This window comes from Austrofundulus limnaeus, unplaced genomic scaffold, assembly GCF_001266775.1.
Source record: "Austrofundulus limnaeus strain Quisiro unplaced genomic scaffold, Austrofundulus_limnaeus-1.0 Scaffold21, whole genome shotgun sequence".
NCBI lineage: Eukaryota > Metazoa > Chordata > Actinopteri > Cyprinodontiformes > Rivulidae > Austrofundulus > Austrofundulus limnaeus.
The window spans coordinates 115,713-135,477 of record NW_013952423.1 but is presented as its reverse complement, the minus strand read 5'-3'; the positions used below and the strand labels follow the sequence as shown (position 1 = coordinate 135,477).

General features: G+C 37.0%; 1 protein-coding gene across 5 annotated transcripts in view; it reads left to right on the top strand.

Annotated features, from left to right (window-relative positions):
• Positions 1-19,765, top strand: part of LOC106514601 (roundabout homolog 2) — a 108,088-nt gene that overhangs the window by 65,949 nt on the left and 22,374 nt on the right. For 4 of the 5 annotated variants that reach the window (XM_014003934.1, XM_014003935.1, XM_014003936.1 and 1 more), the window contains 12 exons: positions 3,086-3,243; positions 3,386-3,506; positions 3,628-3,766; positions 6,463-6,599; positions 8,864-8,875; positions 9,431-9,555; positions 10,747-10,918; positions 14,820-15,025; positions 16,849-16,930; positions 17,024-17,189; positions 17,667-17,833; positions 17,920-18,041. In XM_014003934.1, the coding sequence (XP_013859388.1) occupies positions 3,086-3,243; positions 3,386-3,506; positions 3,628-3,766; positions 6,463-6,599; positions 8,864-8,875; positions 9,431-9,555; positions 10,747-10,918; positions 14,820-15,025; positions 16,849-16,930; positions 17,024-17,189; positions 17,667-17,833; positions 17,920-18,041 (1,607 nt within the window). The remainder of the gene's footprint in view (positions 1-3,085; positions 3,244-3,385; positions 3,507-3,627; positions 3,767-6,462; positions 6,600-8,863; positions 8,876-9,430; positions 9,556-10,746; positions 10,919-14,819; positions 15,026-16,848; positions 16,931-17,023; positions 17,190-17,666; positions 17,834-17,919; positions 18,042-19,765) is intronic. The other variant, XM_014003937.1, reaches the window with a different exon arrangement.

Genomic DNA, 19,765 nt, shown 5'->3' with positions numbered 1-19,765 from the left:
TATATATATAATTTCATTTAGTGTGGCTACAGGGCATGGGCCAGTATGAAATTTGGACAGTAATGTCTTGAAACATATCAAGGTGTGACAGTTTTGTGGTATTAAAAAAAAATCAAATATCAGATCAAAAATGTTCCAAATACCACTGCTGCTAAACTAAGGTTTTATTGCAATACAGCAAATAAAACAAAACAAAACACAAAAAAACAACCATCAACTTCACTTGAGGAAATCACATTTTAAAGGTGACAAGTTAAAGGGGACACACTTTTAAATCATAATTTTTCACATTTAAATCATTCAGTTTGGGTTTATATAAAATTGAACTGCAATGTTTTGGAGGGAAATTCCTCATTATTGCAACTCCACAAGCCCCTTTTCACCCTTTTTTTCTAATTGATCTCTCAGATCAATTAGTTTTGACTCTGTCTCTTTAAATCCAAATGTGGTGTGTAAGTACTAGCACTAATAATAATAATATACATTCTGATAAAATAAGATGTCCTAAAAAGGATAAATTATGAAAACTTTGAAATTAATTGTATCTAAATGCAAAATGATGCAATTAACAATCCATAGAGAACAGAAAATAAAATAAGATAAAAAAGAAATCAATTTGAACGCATTGTGGTTTTATACGTATGTTGTTTTTATAAATTAAGAAGCTCAGTGCTATCAGCACTTTGAAAAACACAATTTGCTTTCTTTTTTTGACTTTTCTGTCATACTTTCTTTCTTTCTTTCTTTCTTTTTTTATTTCATGTCTCCAATTATCCACTTTTCAAGTTTCTATTGTTTATTTGAGTTTCACAGTCTCCTGAGACACAAGTTTGCTGTTCAGAAGCATTGTCAACAGAAGGACAGGATTTCTGTTGTGRGCCTTGATGAGTGTAGTGGTGCCTTCATGGAATGGGTCACTAAGCGCAAAGTACAACATGACAGCCAACCAGGCATATGTCTGTGCCAAAGTAGTGTCTGCAACTGAGACTTATTTACTGCAGATTGTGATTGACAGCTGGGCCGAAGGGCCACCGGCTGCATCCTGGTTTTCTTTTTCCACTAGAGGTGTCCTCTGGGACTTGGAATCCACGCTACTGTGTTTCAACCGAACAGCTTATGGCAGTAATGAGGATGAAAACTGGCCTGAACACCATGGAAGTTTATGCTTCTTTGAGTTTTACAAACTATCAGTTACAGCAGAATATAATTACTGTCTAGGTTTTTTGCTCTATTATTTTGTTTTGTCATCACACTTACAATTGGAAATGACAGTTTGCAGCTATTTTTCATTTCTAAGCTGATAGTTTTTTGACTAGGAAAAGGGTACCTTTTTTAGTCCTGATTGCTGTCATATAATGTACTTTATTATTTAAAACAGTCCAACAGCAAGACATTCCACAAAAACAACATGTCATAAGTTATTAATGTAAAGGGTTACWACTCATTGCAGGATCCAAATTACAATCTCTATTTTTAAATATAAACCCAATGAAGTCTTGCGGTGCATTCATTTCTGCAGCTCATTAAAACAGTAAGCTTTTGAACTCATATTTGTTTAACAGTTATGACAGAATTAGGAAGCTTTGATGTGTTTACTTTTTTTTTAAAATCTGCAATAACTAGCTCATGCATCTATTCAAAATGTATTATATTTTTGTTTGACAATGGTTTGATTCTTTTCTTTCTTTGAATAGTAGAAATGAATCYCAGGTAGCCCGACAATAGATAAAAAGCAAAAATATTGACAGCAGAATAGAAAATATGCTCAGAAATGGAATTTTAATGAACTAAAAGTAGGTAGATGTSGGATAAAAATGGAATTCTGTCATATTTAACCCACCATGTTTCACATAGCAGCCTTCGCTTTAGGATCTTTTCTGCAAAGTAGTTGGCCTCCTTCCAGTTACACTGCTGATTCTCTTGTAAAGACCTCTGAAGGACTTTCAGTATTTTTTTTAAACCAGACACCATTACTGTGTAGGAACATGTTGGCAAATTTTGTTGCTGTCGGTGAGATATTTTCGAATGTTTTTGCCCATGCTCTCTAAATGAGACCTTGCACCTGTTCCCTTGCCATTTCATAAGGTTTTCATAAAAGAGTGTTTGATCCAGTCAATATCCCTGGTCTCTGGTAGTTTCTCTTTGAAATTGCACATGCTGTGGTACAATCTCTTCATAAAACCAAGGTCGGATGCTGTGGCTGCTGCAAAGGACAGACGCACTTTCTTACCTCTTTCTTTACTCAAGGTTTAAAAAAAAACTGTATTTTGTTAGGAAAAAAAATCAATCTAACTGGAAATCTGATCACAACAAGATTCACAGTAAATTTGTTGTCATCAACCTTGAATTTCAGATGTTTAATATGCAGTTTTAGAGCCCATTGTTCAGCCTCTCACACTGCAGAGCTTATATAAGATTTTAAAACATGGACTTAGTCTGTGGCTCAGCTCACAAATGTTTTCACTGACCACAAGCTGCTTATTTTGACCAGAGCAGAGATTACATGCAAGGCTCTTTCCTTGTACTCCTAACATGAAAATCCAATATTACTCTTAACCATAACATTTATTTTTAAACTTCTGTGGTAACAACAGTCATGATATAGGCATTGTGTTCTGAGGCTGTTTTTAAATGGGTTGATGGCTCTTCAGTACCATAAAGGATTACAATAGCTCATAGTTTTGTTCAGTTTTAACGGGTTTTACAAATCAAGTTTTAGGGGCAAACATCAATGCTAGACAATGCTAACACTTCAATAGCTGCTGGCAATATTTCAAATCTAAGTTCAAATGTGTATTTTAATTTAAAATTTGGTCAAAATTAGCTTTAAGTAAGAAAAGTGAACTAAATTAAATCTTTTTAACACTCAGAAAGTGAGCTAAATAATGAAAATGTGTCAGTGACTTTTTTTTTTTACATTTTATTTTATGCTTGGCATCCCGCTTGCACTGGAAATGCTACAAGCAGTGAAACCTCAGTTTGATTGACTTTTGGCTTTATGTGACAACTAAATTCTAATTATTTTTAATTTGACTGCAGTTATGTAAACAAACCCTGACAATTTTGTATCGTTTTTGTCTTTTAGTGTTACGTGATGACTTCAGGCAGAACCCACAGGATGTGGTGGTGGCCGTTGGGGAGACTGCCAGTTTTGAGTGTCAGCCTCCACGTGGACACCCAGAACCCACCACCTTCTGGAGGAAAGATAAAACCCGTCTTGACCTCAAGGATGACAGGATCATGGTGGGTTATTATTGAACAACATAAGAAGTTTTTTTTTTTTTTTTTTTTTAAATCACATTATTTGTAATGACTTTTACCTGTGTATATCTCTGGTATAACACTTATGTTTGGTTGTATTTACAATTGCATTTTCATTTTTTAGGTTCGTGGTGGAAAACTCACTATTTCAAATGCAAAGAAAAGCGATTCAGGGATTTATGTGTGTGTGGCTTCCAACATGGTCGGAGAGAGAGAAAGTGAAAAGGCTCAGCTCTCAGTATTTGGTAAGAAATCTCCATTCCTGCTTCTACAGGTTATGAACTGTAGTACTTTTCTCTGGCATTTATTGCACAAACATTATGTGACCTTTCTGTATATTTAGCACTTCTGCATTTATGCCTTTAGAGCGGCCAGCGTTTGTGCAACGTCCTGTGAACCAGGTGGTTCTAGTTGATGAGAGTGTAGAGTTCAAATGTCAGGTCCATGGTGACCCACCACCTGCTCTGCGCTGGAAAAAGGAGGATGCAGATATCCCCCGTGGAAGGTAAAAAAACAATCTGTAAATGGTGTTTGAGTATATGTATTTGTGTATGTGTCAATTTGCTTCTGTGATGAAAATGTTAATAAATGCATACTAATATATGTGCAAGCTCAAGTAGATTTGTACCATTGAAAAAAGCATGGGCATCTTTAAGAAGTGTTAGGAAAATAATAATCTATCTGTTTTGAATATGTTTTTACTACCGGTACTCCAAAAAAAATTGCAGATATGATGTTAACAGCTTCTTATTATTGCTGGTCTTTAGGTATCTTTAGGGATAAAAAGACACCACTGTGCACAGACATACTGGCTAGACAGAATCAGTCTGCATGTTTGCATGAGGCAGGTGTGCACGCTTGTGTAAATCAAACCCCGTGAGCCTCCAACTGTATGATGCAACCCGGTGTAAGCAGCACACACATAACTGACATTAGATAATACCATAAAAGGTAACATTTCTTAGCTATATTTTACATCATAAAGTTAAAGGGTATTATTATGTGTTTCATGTTAAATACAATGATTAGCCATAGCATAATGATTAGATAATCTTGTGTTTTTCAAACCACTCTTGAATATTTATTGCAGCATGGTAAGACACAGCATTCTGCTAAATGAGGCCCTTTCTATCAGGGGTTACCATTTAAATTAAACATAGTTTATGATCAGCAACAACGGTAAGTATATGGAACTTGTCAAAGTGACAGCCAAATAAGAATGTGACTTTGCGTGCCAGGCCACCTTCAACTTCTTTTAGGTTCAGTCTTAAACCTCTTTTTACCTGTTGTAAGCTTGGAAAAGGGTGGGGATATTTATTTATTTATTTATTTATTTTATTTTTTTATTTACCTTTTCCCCATTATTTTTCAATAATGTAAATTGGATTATCATATTTTAGTTTTTTTTTTTTTTTTTTTTTTTTTGTGTGTTTGAAATAATAATAATAAAACAATATAACAAATACAAATTTTATGTGGTGTCAGAGATAAACACAAGTCAACATGATCACCACACCATTATCACTGGAGCTATAGTAACGACTGGTCTGTTGCATCTATCATTTTCCAAACCATAGTTTCTGATATACAGAATATTTGTGAATATGACCTTTTAGTCTTGAATCAGACAACATTGGTTAGACTTGACTCCCAGTGTGCATCAATCAGTCTTGTTGGACTTACTCCTGATCCTGTTACTGTTCCAGATTTTTTTTTTTTTTTGTCTGCTTTTGACAGTTCCTGACAACTGCAGACTGGTAGTAAATGAGCAGTAGCTGTGAAGGTGCTATAACTCAAGTGTCTCAAAGGGTCCCCATTTTTTTGACTTGCAACCCAGGCTTTTGCTGGTTGAAATATGCAAACAACCCCAATGACAAACTCCAATTGATACTTCATAGCCCATAGTGGTGTTTTTATCCTGACTTTGTGAACACTGAAACATTATTCACATCATTACATTTTCTCTGTGTTTATTCTCCCAGTACTTCAGCTTCAAGTACAGAATGTTCACTTGTTGCCCATTGTGTTCCTACTCCGTGCACCTGAAACAATATAATCAGTGTTTTGTTATATCTCTTCTCAGTGGTCATAATGTTCTGACTGACCAGTGTGCAGTAACTGCCTGCCTTCCTGTCTGTCACACTGTCTGCCTTCCTGTTTTGTGCCCTCCAGTCCAATACCCTATGATCCTAGAAAAAAATGTCCTAGTTTTAGACCTATCTCGCCTCACTTCCCTCTTTCCACTTCTTTCATTCTTTTCCAAAACCTGCCAGCCTCCTGGGATGTCTGTATCTGGGTCAGAGATGTGCTGTGAATGGAGTCCTCACCAGACTCTGGACAGAGCTCACAACCCCCATCGATATTCTGCCCACACCCTCCTGGAACATCTATTTCCAACGTGACTTTTTCTCACCCCTTGTGCCATTTCTCTGCCTGACTTGTCTTCCATCTTTGAATCAGTATGGCTGGCTAGACAATTTCACAAGATCTTTCATGCCAAAAGGGACCCCAGAGAGGGAGACCCAACTTCTTGCTCCTCTACTCAATCCTTATGTAGGCCCTTTGAGGTGCTTTAGATTCTGCTAGCTGGGATGGTTCTCTCAGTCTAACTGCAGTGCTGTTGGCTTACAACTGCTTCGCTGGTGAATACACTCAGATGGAAGGAACATCTCCATGAATTAGTCATGTCTTACTGCTTGGCTCATCCAGTTTGTCAGACTGTGCCACTCCCTGACTCCCAGACTGTTTGTCTCGTCTTCTCTGACTTCCTCTCTTTTTTACTTCTTCTCTTCCACACACATATTCTCACACTTGTACATACTTTATCGCAGCCCACACTACAGTGTAGGCTGTGCATCTTTATGAATATTGAAATAGTGAGACAATCAGGGTTCTAGCTGAAAGCACCTTTCATTTTGCCATGCCTTCATCTCAGTTTAATTGTTCTTCCTTTCACACCATTGTAGCAATTAACTTTGCGAGTCTGTTGTTATTCTATCAAAACAAAAAGGCAAAAACTTTTTTTAACGCTTCCACATTTAAACATTAATCTTAAGTGTACACACGGGTTATGTATTTGCAGTGTTTTTGTGTGTATTTAATTTGCTGAATTAGGGATTTTATTTAGAATATAGGCTTTAGTTTCCATAATTTCAACATATAACTTCTCCATTCTCTTTTAATGATCCTCTCCTTCACCAGGTATGACATCAGATACGAAAAAGAGGATTTCCTGTTGAGGATTAAGAAAGCATCAGTCAGTGATCAGGGGACCTTTACGTGCACAGCAGAGAACCGCGTGGGTAAAGCAGAAGCCTCTGCATATCTGACTATCAGAGGTGGGTAACTGTGGTCTCATGTGTGGCAAAGCTCATAACTTGTCTGATATGCTGTATACTTGTTTCTCCCAAAGCAGGCCACAGGACAATCAGGTCTTTATTGCCTACTGTATAAACGTTATCGCCCCCCAGCTGAAACACTGGGCATGGGTTTTAGCTTTTCTTTCATATGGGAGGCTGAAGTGGTTGATTGCTCTGAATTCCCAACTAGGCTCCAGATAGGAACAATTTCACTGGCTTTAAATGAACTTTAAGACTTGTGCTTGGGAGAGCCTCAATCCCCTTTTAACCCATTAACCCAATATTTGTTCCACATTAATGGGAGTTTGTGATTACAAGAAAATTGCTGATACATGAAATGAAAAATGCAGCTAATCCAAGTCATATATTATGTAGTTCATATTATTTTATATAAAATTCTAACAATGTATGTTACAATTGGCAAACCATTAACATGTCATTATCCAAAGAGTACGCAGAAATTGCATCATGCTTGGTGTGGATGTAGCATGCCACAGCCTTGTAATTCTGTGGCTGCAGGTTTGAGCTCATGGGTATCTGGTGTAAAATCACACTTTTCATCATTTCACATTGGTATATGTTGAGTAAACTTTAGGCATAGGCTGGAGATACTGATGACATTATGACATTATGTGCAAAACCCTCACAGCTTCACTTTATATTGATACTGAACAAAATTAAAACAATTAAAATAAAAAATGCATCACATAATTGCTTTATTTGTAAACCAAAATGGAACTATCTACTGCTGCCTAAATGATAACACACATAGCTAGGACAATGATCATAACAGCTAATGTAAGATGCCATTAGTGTCATCATTAATGTTGACTGATGTGTATTTTATTTGTGACAGATATACATAGAGTCAGGCTACATAAGTGAACATGTTGACAATCACTCTTTAAAATCAGTGTCAGATAATCTATGTACTCATCCCAATGAGTTTGAATCTGAGAGTTATTGCTATTTTGAAAATCAAGGTTGAAATATACATTTAATCAACTTGTGCTTATATGAAAATGTCCAAGTATTGTAAATAAATGTAAAATCAGAGGCTACTCAAACACCAGAAACTCAGCAGGCTACTTTAAATGTGATTAAAAAATACATAGACAAAGATGAAAGACAAAACCACATAAAATAATAAACAGCAGCTGTATATGCAGATTAGTAACATACTATGCTTTGTTTTGCTTTTTGCCAAGTAACATTGCGACCCTGTCAAGCTAATGCTAAGAAGTTAGGTATCCAAGCAAGCCTATTCTAAACTGTTTATTAGACTGGTGGACGTGTTAGCATTATTAGCTTATTTTATATCAATTTTCATTTTAAAAGACTGATAAGAGTTGCTCCTATGGTAGCCAAACTATGACATCTCTGTTTTTTTGCCATAAAATATAGTTTAAAACAGTCAACTTTTTTTTTGCTTTGTTTGTTTTGTTTGTTTCAGCAAGAGGAACAGTTTAGAGCAGGGAAATGGACTTTTAATGTTGCATTTTGCACTTTACTGCTCCAACACACCTGACCTAGTGATTTAATTATCTTTTGAAGTTCTGCAGAAGACTGTTAATCCCCCATTCAAATCAGGTGTGTTGGAACAGAGAAACTTCTAAAACATCCAGAATGGTGGCCCTCGAGGACCAGGATTGGACTCCTCTGGTTCGGAGGAACTATTTTTATCCACCATATCTGACACCTCCAGCAACATTTGGGGGAAAGAGGCAGCAGTGCTACAAAATGACTGTCTGTGACATCTCACAAATACAAATTTAAAAGATCAAAAATATTGTTTTTTTATGTGATTTTGACACATTGGTATAGTAATAATGATAGTGTTCTTCTGTCATATTGAAATGCTATATAAATTTGTGTTGAGATGATTCAGTTTTGTATATTCTAAAAACTGTCTTAAGCACCCAGTTAGATTTTTCCCTAATTTAACAAACATGGTTGTTTTTAGAATGAGTAATGTGTGAATTTTATTTTATTTTATTTGTATTTTTATTTTTATTATTTTAGTATTGGTTTGATTTCCCATATTGGGATAAGGATTAGCATCCATGCCATCACCCACTTTGGTGACTGAGCATTACCATCCCTGTTCCAGAACTTCATGGATGAAAACCCAACTCCATTTCATTCATTTCTTTTTTTTTCCTGTCCTGCTGTTCTGCTCCTCTGCTTTCTTTTTTTCTCTCTGCGTTGTGTGTCAATGTCACCCCCACCATTGTTGTCACCAGCTCGTCCAGTTGGTAAGTAAGAGGTGGTCCCATTGTGCATGCCTTATTCTTTTTTTTCTGTTTCCAATCACACGTGTTGAGTATGCATGCGCTGTTGTGGCATTCCACAAACTCAACCACTAATTTAATTTTAGACCTATCAACATCAACCTCTGAAAAACTATGGGTTTACAACATCAATCTTTTTTCAAGTTGGGGATTTTACAGTATTTGTGCCTAAATATAATCCTCCTGGTGTTCTTGGGTTAAAATTACCTCTGGGGCTTTCATTTTAAAACTGAGGCCTCTTAAGATTGTTTTTTTTTACACAAGAGCTGCAGGAGGGTTAAAACTGCAATAATAAATTTCAAATAAATAAAGAAAATGTGTCAGTGTATATTTTATTTCATTGTTTTTAGCTAGATAAGACGGGCAGCAATAAGACATAGAAAACACCCAGTGCATGAACCCCTTTTAGCTTGCTGCTTGACATTCAGAAGAAGAGTAGTCCAACATCAAAAGCACTCTTAGAGACCTCTTCAAACATGCTGATATTGTCTCATGGTTTAATTTATCTTTCAAACTCAGAGGCACCTCAGTTTGTGGTGCGACCTCGGGACCAAATTGTGGTTCAAGGACGAACGGCGACTTTTCCCTGTGAGACTCGAGGAAAACCTCAACCTACAGTCTTCTGGCAACGAGAGGGTAGCAAGGTTAGCACAACATTTTCAAAAAGACCAAGAGCTTACAGTAGACATATCATGCTTTTAAATCCTCTTTTGACATGTAAATCAAATAGTTGGGGTCTATTCTAGTTTGATAGAGGGGGTTGCTAGCTATGCAGAAATGTTTTATTTACAAATGAATTAAAATGTATCAACAATGGAAGACTTGTCCATCCAGTCTTACATGTTGGAGCCTGACCCACTTTCAGGCAATTTTGTTGCTAATAATTTGACACAATAGTTCAGAAAACGTCATAGAAAACAGACAAAACTAAACAAATTGAAAAAAATATGACCCAAAAAGATTATGAAGACATCTTTGCAGAACCGGGAGAGACTAAATTCAAATTTGCTGTGACTCCAAGTACACAACAAAATATATTTAATGACTACAAAAGTGGAATTTGCACATGTCCCATTTAAGGTAAAATATAAAATTTATAAAATTTAAGTGGACAAAGACTTAACTAAAAGGATCAAACCAGTTCACAACAGAACACAGTTCTGTTCCACATATCTATAATGAAGTGTTCATTTATTATCAATCTGCATCAGACTGACAAGCCAATTCACTTAGTAAGAGACAATGTCATGTGCTGCATTAGCATCATTAGACATAATGGAAGCCGGCTAATGTCCTTTCCTGTCCGTCAGCTGGTCTGCCTGGGGTGCAGAGGCACACAACGCCGATGCCACAATTTTATGAGCGCAAGTGCAGGTTATCACAGCAGGATTATTATTCTGGTGGTAAATTGCCTTTCTGACTGAGCATGAAAGAGACATCGACCTACATTTTTAACTGAATTGTATTTATTTGTTGGTATATTAAGTTTGAAAGGCACATTTTTAAAGAAGTACTTATTTATTCAATATCAGCTGTCACCAAAAATGTAACTGTGGAATTATGTAGACTCACTCATTCCTCAGTAAAAATGTTTTTGACCTTGTACTATGTATATGTACAGTATATTGCAACTATTAAAGCCTTGTGGCATGAATAAGACAGCTTGATTGTTTTCCAAAATGGAAGGTTTGTCAAAATTCAACACAACATACAGAAAATGTTAGATTTAACTTACCCTAGCCTAGCAATGTAGACATCAGAATTTACTAGAACAAAATGCATATCCATATGGGTAAAACAAGTCACCTAGTTATAACTCTTCAATGTTTTTGCAGGATCTTCTGTTTCCCAGTCAGCCAGCACAGGGGGACAACCGAGTGTCAGTGTCCGTTAACGGAGAGCTGACCATCTCATCTGTACAACGCTCCGATGCCGGCTATTACATCTGCCAAGCCCTCACTGTGGCAGGAAGCATCATGGCCAAGGCCCAGCTGGAGGTAGCAGACGGTAAGGCAGGATGCAAATGCAAAAACACACCATCCTCATGTATGGCGCTAGTAAAAGGTCTACATAACAAAGTGAGCTAAAACATGAGTCCTGCTTCTCAAAGTTATGTGACTTATCATCTTCATGACAGTAGAATTAGCAGATTGCAAGATAAGTTATAAACCAAAGGATGGATTTTAACTTTTTTTAGACAACTGAAGATAGTTTAGTCAAGACAATATATATATATATATATATATAGCTAGATAAGCAGATTATGAGCTAAAATTTTGTGAGTTAAGCAATGTCATTCACAGCACAAACTTTTAGCATGCTTAATATTTTTGCTTTTGAAGAACAACATACTGTATTTTAATAAAATTATTGAAAAAAATATTAGATTTACAGATACTGCTCATTATGTTTGAAATCAATCCAATTCAAAATGACCATCATAGTTAATGACCCTTGGCGAATACAGTATTGGCTTTAATTTAGCCAATTTTACCGATATTGAGCTAAATTTAGTATGGTAAGAGTCATCCTCAACGCATACTTCAAGCTCAAACAGATCAAGTTCGATCTTGCATCCATGCTTAAGATAGTACATTCAATTTTGAACATAGCTATAATTTTGTCCCCTCTCACAGATGGCCCTAGTTTAAAATTTTGTCATGCAAATCAGTGGTTTTTGTACATGCCTTCAAGAAATATGGGCTTAGTTGTTATAGTTATAAGTAAAACCAACAAAGTAACATCATTTAATAAGGTTTAGATTGTTTAGCAATGGATGTTTCATCCGTAAAACCATGATAAGTACTTTCATCATAGTTAATGATGATCATTTTTTTTTTTATTTATGAAGACTTCTTGGCTTTATAATTATACAAAACACACACACATTAGCTTTCACCACATCAGACAGTGAATGACAGTTTCTGCCCACACTTAGTTTACTGACAAAAATCTGTAAGTTTGAAAAGCCAGTCACCCACAATCCTTCTTTTATTTACACTACCTTGTGACAGAATATGTAAAAGCCTGAAAAAAAACGTCTTAAATAAAACTGTCTACTCCATGGAGAGACACTTTGCACTTTTTTTTAAGACAAAGCTTTAATGTCAACATTAAGTGCTCTGTCGTTGCCAGCTGCGAGCTGTTTATGTCTCTTTCCATTTGTTTCTTGGCTTTTTTCTCCCACACATTATACAATTAACATTTGTCGAAGTGTTTTTTTGTTGGAATTTTCGAGAGGAAATGACTTGTGTTCTGTCACTCAGAGAAGATGGATCAATATCAAAAATGTTAGGTGGCGAATGAGGGAGATGAGAAATGTCTTTAACAGATGGGTGTAAACAAAGATGGATAGTGATTTGGCGAAATGCCCAGGGGAGTTTTGGAGGCTTGTACAGTGCCATTTCAAGCATTATTTAAGATTGGTAAATTGGCACAAGTAGCAGTGTTTAAGAGGGTCTGCAAGTGTAGGAAAATCTTTAAACGTCCAGATTTTAACTTGTCTTTACACTCTCCTAACACTCCTAAAATGACACCCTGGAACAGTTAATTTAAATGTGAAAAGATGAGTTTTCTGGAGCTTGAAAACTGCACAAGAATCGTGCCATATATTTGAACAGACTCATACTATTCAAATATATATAACTCAAAAATATAATGAAGCCCTGATTATGTTCTAATGCTGTGTTCAGATCAAATGTGGTTTGAGCTTCTGGGGCATCTGGTTTACATACAAAGTCTATGGTGGATGTGCTTCAAGGGGTCAGAAATTGTTGCAGTGCATTTCACACATCTAGTGCTACATGTTTTGAATCATTTTGAGTTTTTGATGCATGTACAGCACACAGTGTTGTATAAAGTACCACAAAGTGATACTTGAGTAAACATACAAGTATCTTACCAAAAACTTACTTTGGTAAAATTTCAAGTCAGTACAGTAACAAAATATAATCTGCAGTATGTCAAAAGTGGCAGGTGCTTGAGATGGAAAATCTGAACTTTTGCAGCAGGATGCTGAGTGTCAGCTATTCAGAGGGACTCCACTTTTTGACATAATGGCACATTTTCTGAGGGAATGGTCTCCTGAATGCTGCCTATGAACGTGAGACAGATGGACAGGCACTCTCCAGCTGAAATTGAGTGCCTGTAGTTGGTGTCCTGGGAGGAGATGCAGGTACCGATGCAGGTCAACAGCTAGTCAAACTTAATTGGCTTGGGTCAAAAATAGTGCTGAAATCGACCCTCGTCAGTGTGCAGCACCTGGTGTGGCGAAACTCATCAAACTCAGAACGCCTCTTAATTATCAGGTAAATCCAGACATGGCTCTGAGATGCCCAACAATGTTCCCTTGCTTTCCGTAAACAAAGCCAAGCCGCTCTCTCAATTTTATCCATCATTGATTGTACAAAGAGACCAGCAGAGCAGAAGAAAGCAACCATAAGTCAAGAGGCTCATCTTAAGGCGAGTCTTTCCACACTCTGATCAAATGTGTGTCCAGAGCAATTTTGACGCTCAACATGAGTGTCTGACATGGAAGTGCACAAGCATCCAACTTGGGACATTGGGCACATTTTTGACACGTGGAACATGTTCAGTCTGAACACAGCATTAGAGTACCCACAAATTATGTAAAAATGCAAATATTGGATGTGGTCAAAAAAAAGGCCTACATCTTGTTTGGGTGGCATTGGCCTAGTGAAAACCAGACACGTTTAAGCTTTGTTTCAACAGAGTGTCTGGACTATTGGCTGACTCAAACTGTTAAATGCAACTTTGCAGGGTTTCATTGTAAATACATTGTGCTTTTGATGGTGTATCAACTGTATGATGATGTACTTTCCTGTTTGTGATTAAAGAGAGCTGGGTTGATGCAAAATAGGTCTAAGAAATGTCAATAAAAATGTGAACCTGTGTCATCATTCTTCATCAGTTCTTTCATGTCTTTCTAAAACTTAAAAAAGCTAACTCCCCAAGGACAAATAAATGAAAAAAAAAAAAAACTAATTTTTGGTAGAATTATTTTTCACATCAGTCAACTCTTGTTGGTTTTGTTTAGATTTCTCCAGCGATGCAAACAGTTCCGCCTCTTTAACTGTCACACACAGTTTTGCTTACATTGCAGTATGCTGCACCTATGCCTGCTGTTCTGCTTGAGATGCTGTTTTGCTCATTGTGTTAAGGGAGGTGTGATGAAGGATAAGACAGTGGGAGCCTGCTGTACACACTTGTTGTGAATGGAGACACACCTGATAACAGCAGCGAGCAGCAGTGAGGAAATTGGAAACGAGGAGTAGTTACAAGGCTTGGAGATATTCAGCACTGCAGAAATAACTGTTTCAGAGTGCAGAGGCTGTTTCCTGGATGGTACAAGAAGCTTAAAAAAATCGGAAGAAATGTTTTGTTGTTCGGCCTATTTAGAGTTTAGTTTTATTTTGTGTTCATTGAAGTCAGGGTGGAGGGGCTCTTTCTGGAGAATGGGACGCAGCAGTGAATCATAGGGGGATGAGGGAGGACAGGCATCGAAGTGTGAGAGGTGTTACAAAAAAGCTATGGTAATTAGCACCGTGGGTAAAGCATTGTTAATCCTCACCAAGTAATTAATGCTCCAAGGTGTGATGCAGTGTTATGAGTTCACCGCCACACCGTGGAAGGGGTTCTCAAAACAGTAACTTCCTCTCACAACAAATCCATCAGGCTGAACACTAACGCCTTAGACGTGCAGCCACTAATGTAATTATTGCAGGCGCAAATTAACACCTTGTGATAAGGGCAGCTACCTTTCTCACACCTCTTGACAACTAGTTAGAAAAGAGAGCTGTTGTTCTGTTCCCACCCTGTGAAACCAAAAATGACAGTGTTTGGAAAGGGTTCTAGTAATTGTACCTGTTTCTTTTTTTATTATTCTTAGCCTCAAAGGACCGCCCACCACCTATCATCCAACGGGGCCCATCCAATCACACGCAGGCACAAGGAGGCATGTCCCTACTTCAATGTCAGGCGTCAGGAGATCCACAACCTACAGTCACCTGGCGGAAGAATGGAGCAAATCTACTAGAAAAAGACCCACGCTTTTCCTTGCTGGACCATGGCAGCCTTCAAATCCAGAATACAAGGGTGGGTCACAGTTGAGTAGAAATAATAGACACCAGAGATGTTTTCTGTCTTATTGATAATAAAGCATCAGACATTTTATTAAAAAAATGTCTGTTGTTCTAAAATTGTTGTAAAATTCTTAATAATACACCCAGGTATTGTCAATTAACTTGGCATATTATTATCAATTAAATGTTGGCAAAACTCGAAAAAAGATGAAGAGGAAAAAGACTGAAACCATCATTTAATTCGACTCTGTGTTAAATTGTTTCCTAACAAGCATTTGGCTGAGGAACAGTAGGTTTAAATGAACATCCCTTCCAGTTGGTCAGGCCTGAAGTGGCAGACATAATTACAGAAAACAAGTTTCACTCACAATTGTTCTATCAAGTCCTGTAACATGATGCAGCAGATGGTTTGTTACACAGAGTGATCTCCAGAGTCCTCCGAATAAACCATCTGGAAAAAGCCACTTTCAAAAAATACTTAGAACGTGATTAGATGAAGCATCTGGTGATCACTGTCTGTCACAAGTGAACCTCTGCCTATCAGATCAGCAACTGTCACAGTGAAAAAACAAGCCTGTAACTGACAACGATTTGTACCAATATTTTGTGATTTGGTAACAAATTGATGTTTTGAGTTCTGGCGGATTTGATTTTTTTACGATCATGAAACTTCAGCAAAAAATACAACACAATTTCAGGTTAACAGGACTTAGGTGTCATGTATAAAAAGAGTGGGTAATTAACTCGAGGTATTTAAAAAAAAACAGACATTTGCTAAATCTCCTGCAAACGGTTCTGCTTTAAACAGATCTAGGAGTATATCTAGTAACCTAAGTGTGAGTGAGGGGGTGGATGTGTGGCTTCTCTCAGTAACAACTTTGACTGTCACACAAAAGCAAATTTCAAGATTTTTTTTTCTGCATCAGGGCATGTGTTGTACATTAAGGGAAAGAGAAGGATTTGTTCCTCTGACAGATGATGTCAGCTGATCGTAATTCAAAAGGACAAGTGCAGTCAGTTTGCTTTTAAAAGATGAATAGCAAGTATTGATTTTTATGAGTCGTTAAACGCTGCTTTTTAGTCTGTTTCTCTGAGACAGCAGCTAGACTCAAGGACTCGACAACAGAATGTGGCGAGAGGAGTCTAAAAGGGGCAGAATAATGGAGTATCTGCAACACACAGTGTCTTGTCACGGTGTCAAAGTGCCCTTCTTATGTCACTCGTCTGCTTTCTCTTGAGAGATAGCTTCGCTGCCAGCGACTCCTAAGGCACTGCCGGTATAAAATACATTGTCATATCTCCTATTTCCTGCATCAGCACCAGTGATGGTAATGCTGATGGCTTCGGGAATGGCGTGTGACCATTATTGGAGGAAATCAATTAAGAAAATTAATGTTAGCTTTTAATGGGGTCTCTCTTTTTTCCTCTTTCATTGGCCAACATTAAAGTTTCCTCTCATCCACTCTACAGATTTTCTCGTGCCAAAGGCAGGCCAATGGAGGTTAATGCATTTTTACTGTAGTTCTAGCTGCAAACCTCCTTCAAAAGCTGAGACTGATGCAAGAGCTTGTAGAAGCCATCTGGGATTACAGTTACAAAGGCTGTTGCACTTAGATGAACACTTTAACAAAGCTCAACCTGAAAGCAGTATCATGTGTGATACGGATCTACAGAAAATATTTATAGGGGAGTTTAATAGGCACAACAGCTTCTGAGTCTTTGTTTTGTTTTGTTTTTTTACTGCGGGTTTTATCTTTGTTGCAACACTGGAATTAGTCTGTCATGTAGCACATTAAATATGGGCTGAATGGTAGTATTATGTGTTTCCTTCATCAGCTGTCTGATTCAGGGTTGTACACCTGCCTTGCTACAAGTTCCAGTGGAGAAACATCTTGGAGCGCCTACTTGGACGTCAAAGGTTTGTTTGAAAGATTACAGCAGCTACAAACAGAGCATTGCTCAACCGTGTTTGCCTTTGAGAGTATTCATTTAGTCGCTCGTGTTTCCTCAGACTCCACTGACCTTGTGGACTTCATGTCTCACAACACGAGTGCCCTCCCGGGGCCCCCCTCCAAGCCAGAGGTCACCGACGTTACCAAGAGCAGCATCTCATTGTCATGGGAACCGGGGCCAGAGGGAGGCTCCCCAGTGTCCTCCTATGTCATCGAGGCCTTTGGGTATGTCTGTGACCTATGGCTACAAGCAACATGTTAGTGACCCAAACTTTCATAGCACTAACAGATGTGGGTATGGAAAATGCCCTAAGGAAAGTAAAAATGTTAGGATGGTTTCAAGCAAAAACTTGCTTAAATGTAATTTAAAGTCTTAAAAATGATGAGTGATAACTTTTTGGCAATTAAACAGTCATAATGAAAAAAAATTCACTGATAGGCACAAATATTTTTTGCTTTTATTTCCCCCTTCATAATTGTTGCACTGAATGCCCTTTTTTTTTTTTTTTGTAATGACAGGAAATATTTCAAACATTTTCATCTGTTTTTTTTTTATTTTATTTATTTATTTATTTTTTTTTACATTTCATTACAGCATGATGTGTTATTTTGGCTAACAACCACCTGGGAACATCTGTTTTTTTTTTTCAACCAGAAGACATTTTTCATGATTAATCTGATTTGTTTGTTTATCTATTGTAGTCAGTCAGTGAGCAACAGCTGGCAAACAGTGGCAGATCATGTGAAGATGACTGAGTTTATGGTCAAGGACCTTCGACCCAACACTGTCTATTTATTCATCATAAGAGCAGTCAGCAGTCAAGGACTGGGGGATCCAAGCCCGATGTCTGAGCCGGTCCGAACCCAAGGTATGAAAACAAAAAAAAAAGACTGTACTGACATAAATAACTAGTGTAATATTAAATGTGCTGAGCTACACTTATTTCTTCCTCAGATATAAGTCCTACTGTCCAAGGAGTGGACCACCGACGTGTGCAAAAGGAGCTGGGGGATGTTGTGGTCAACATGCATAATCCTGTAGTCCTTAGCTCCACTTCAGTGCAAGTCACATGGACAGTAAGTGCTCACAATGGTTACAAAATAAAAAATACAAATTATCAGGAGATTTAGTTTACCTCTGGTTTTGGCTTCTTGGAGAACTGTATTCTTTGCGCACAACTGTTTTGGATAGCTGGCACACACATGGTGAGCATAATAGGAGAAATTCATGGTTTGAACACCTGCTGTTGCATCAGTGTAGATTGGTTTGAAGTTATGCAGGAATTAAGACTAATGTTTCTGTTCAGGGCAAATAAATCACTATTAGATGTTGCATGTGCCATGTGTGGAAGTGGTTTGCACACAAAGGTTTTTTTTTTTTTTTTTTTTTTTTTTCAGTGAATGATATTTTATCAGGTTGGCAAGGACTTGCTTCAATTTTCTGCAATGGCTGGTCAATGGCAAACTGTTGAGCTTTTAGGCTGATACAATGATGTAAACTGTGTTTGCAGCAAATCCAAAGTGATACAACGTTATGTCTTTACTTGTTTATTGGTGATTGATTTGATTTGATTTGATTTATTTATTTAACAGGAAAAGATTATTAAAAATCAAGCCTGACTCAGCATTATTGCTATTGTACAGCAGGTTCCTGTTCTACAGTCCATAAAACACTCAGAATTACAGCATCACAATCACATCATTATACACCAAGGACACAAAGACAAACAAGCATACCAAATTTCAAAAAGGCAGCATTTGCAAAATAGGACGTCTAAATATGAGCACAACAAAAAGTGTCCAGCAGATGGCAGACAAGATTCTTCTTAAAGGGCTGTAGTTTTGAAATGGACTTTATGTTTTGAGGAATGTCATTCCATGCTTTAGTATAAACATAGAAGAAAGACCTCTGGCCGTAACAGTTTTTTAAAAGTTGGTAATATCAGTTGTCCTTTTGTAACAGATCTAGTTGAATGACCACTTCCAGAATTTGATTTGGGCAGCAATGCACAGAGAGTTCCATAATTGGCACCTTGGAAGATCTGAAAATATAAATTAATACCACTATACAAAACATAATTCTGAAAAGTCAAGGCATCAGGTAATGAAAGAACTGTACAGAGATGAGTCCAACCAGGAAGTTTTTTATGAATTTTGTAGGCCCTGTTGTAGAGCCTAACTATGGGTTCTAAGATTTCATTTGTTGTAAGAGACCAAACAGGTAAACAGTACGACATGGTTGAGAGTATAATGGCATGAAGATAGATATTTGAAACAGAAGATGTCAGATTGGATCTAATTTTTGAATAAACGTGTAATTTCTGTTTCAACTAAGTGGTTAAGACTTGTACATGATCACAATAAGTCAAATGAGAATCCAAAGTAATTCCAAGATATTTGATAAGAACACTTGGTCATTATCAATCATTCCATATTAAATAGTGTTACAATCTTGCAAGCAAAAAATGTTTGAATGCTAATGAAGTGGCTGTTAGCACAGGTCCTGAATGAAAAATTATATTTTTGCATTCTTGTGTATTTTTATGTATTTATTTTTTAATGCTGAATTTTAGTTTGACCATATTTTGCAGAACAAAAGGGCAACGTGAAAAAAAAAAAGTATGTTATCTTTATTTATCTAAGACGGAATYTGTGTTGGCTTAATAGCATTTATTCCAATTTAAGGAAAAATATATAAAAAATATAGGTTGGTTTTAAAGATAAGTGCATACTAACCAATCATATTCTGTTAAATGCGATTCCGAAGCCATTTGCTTTATTATATTTAATTAATTTTTGAA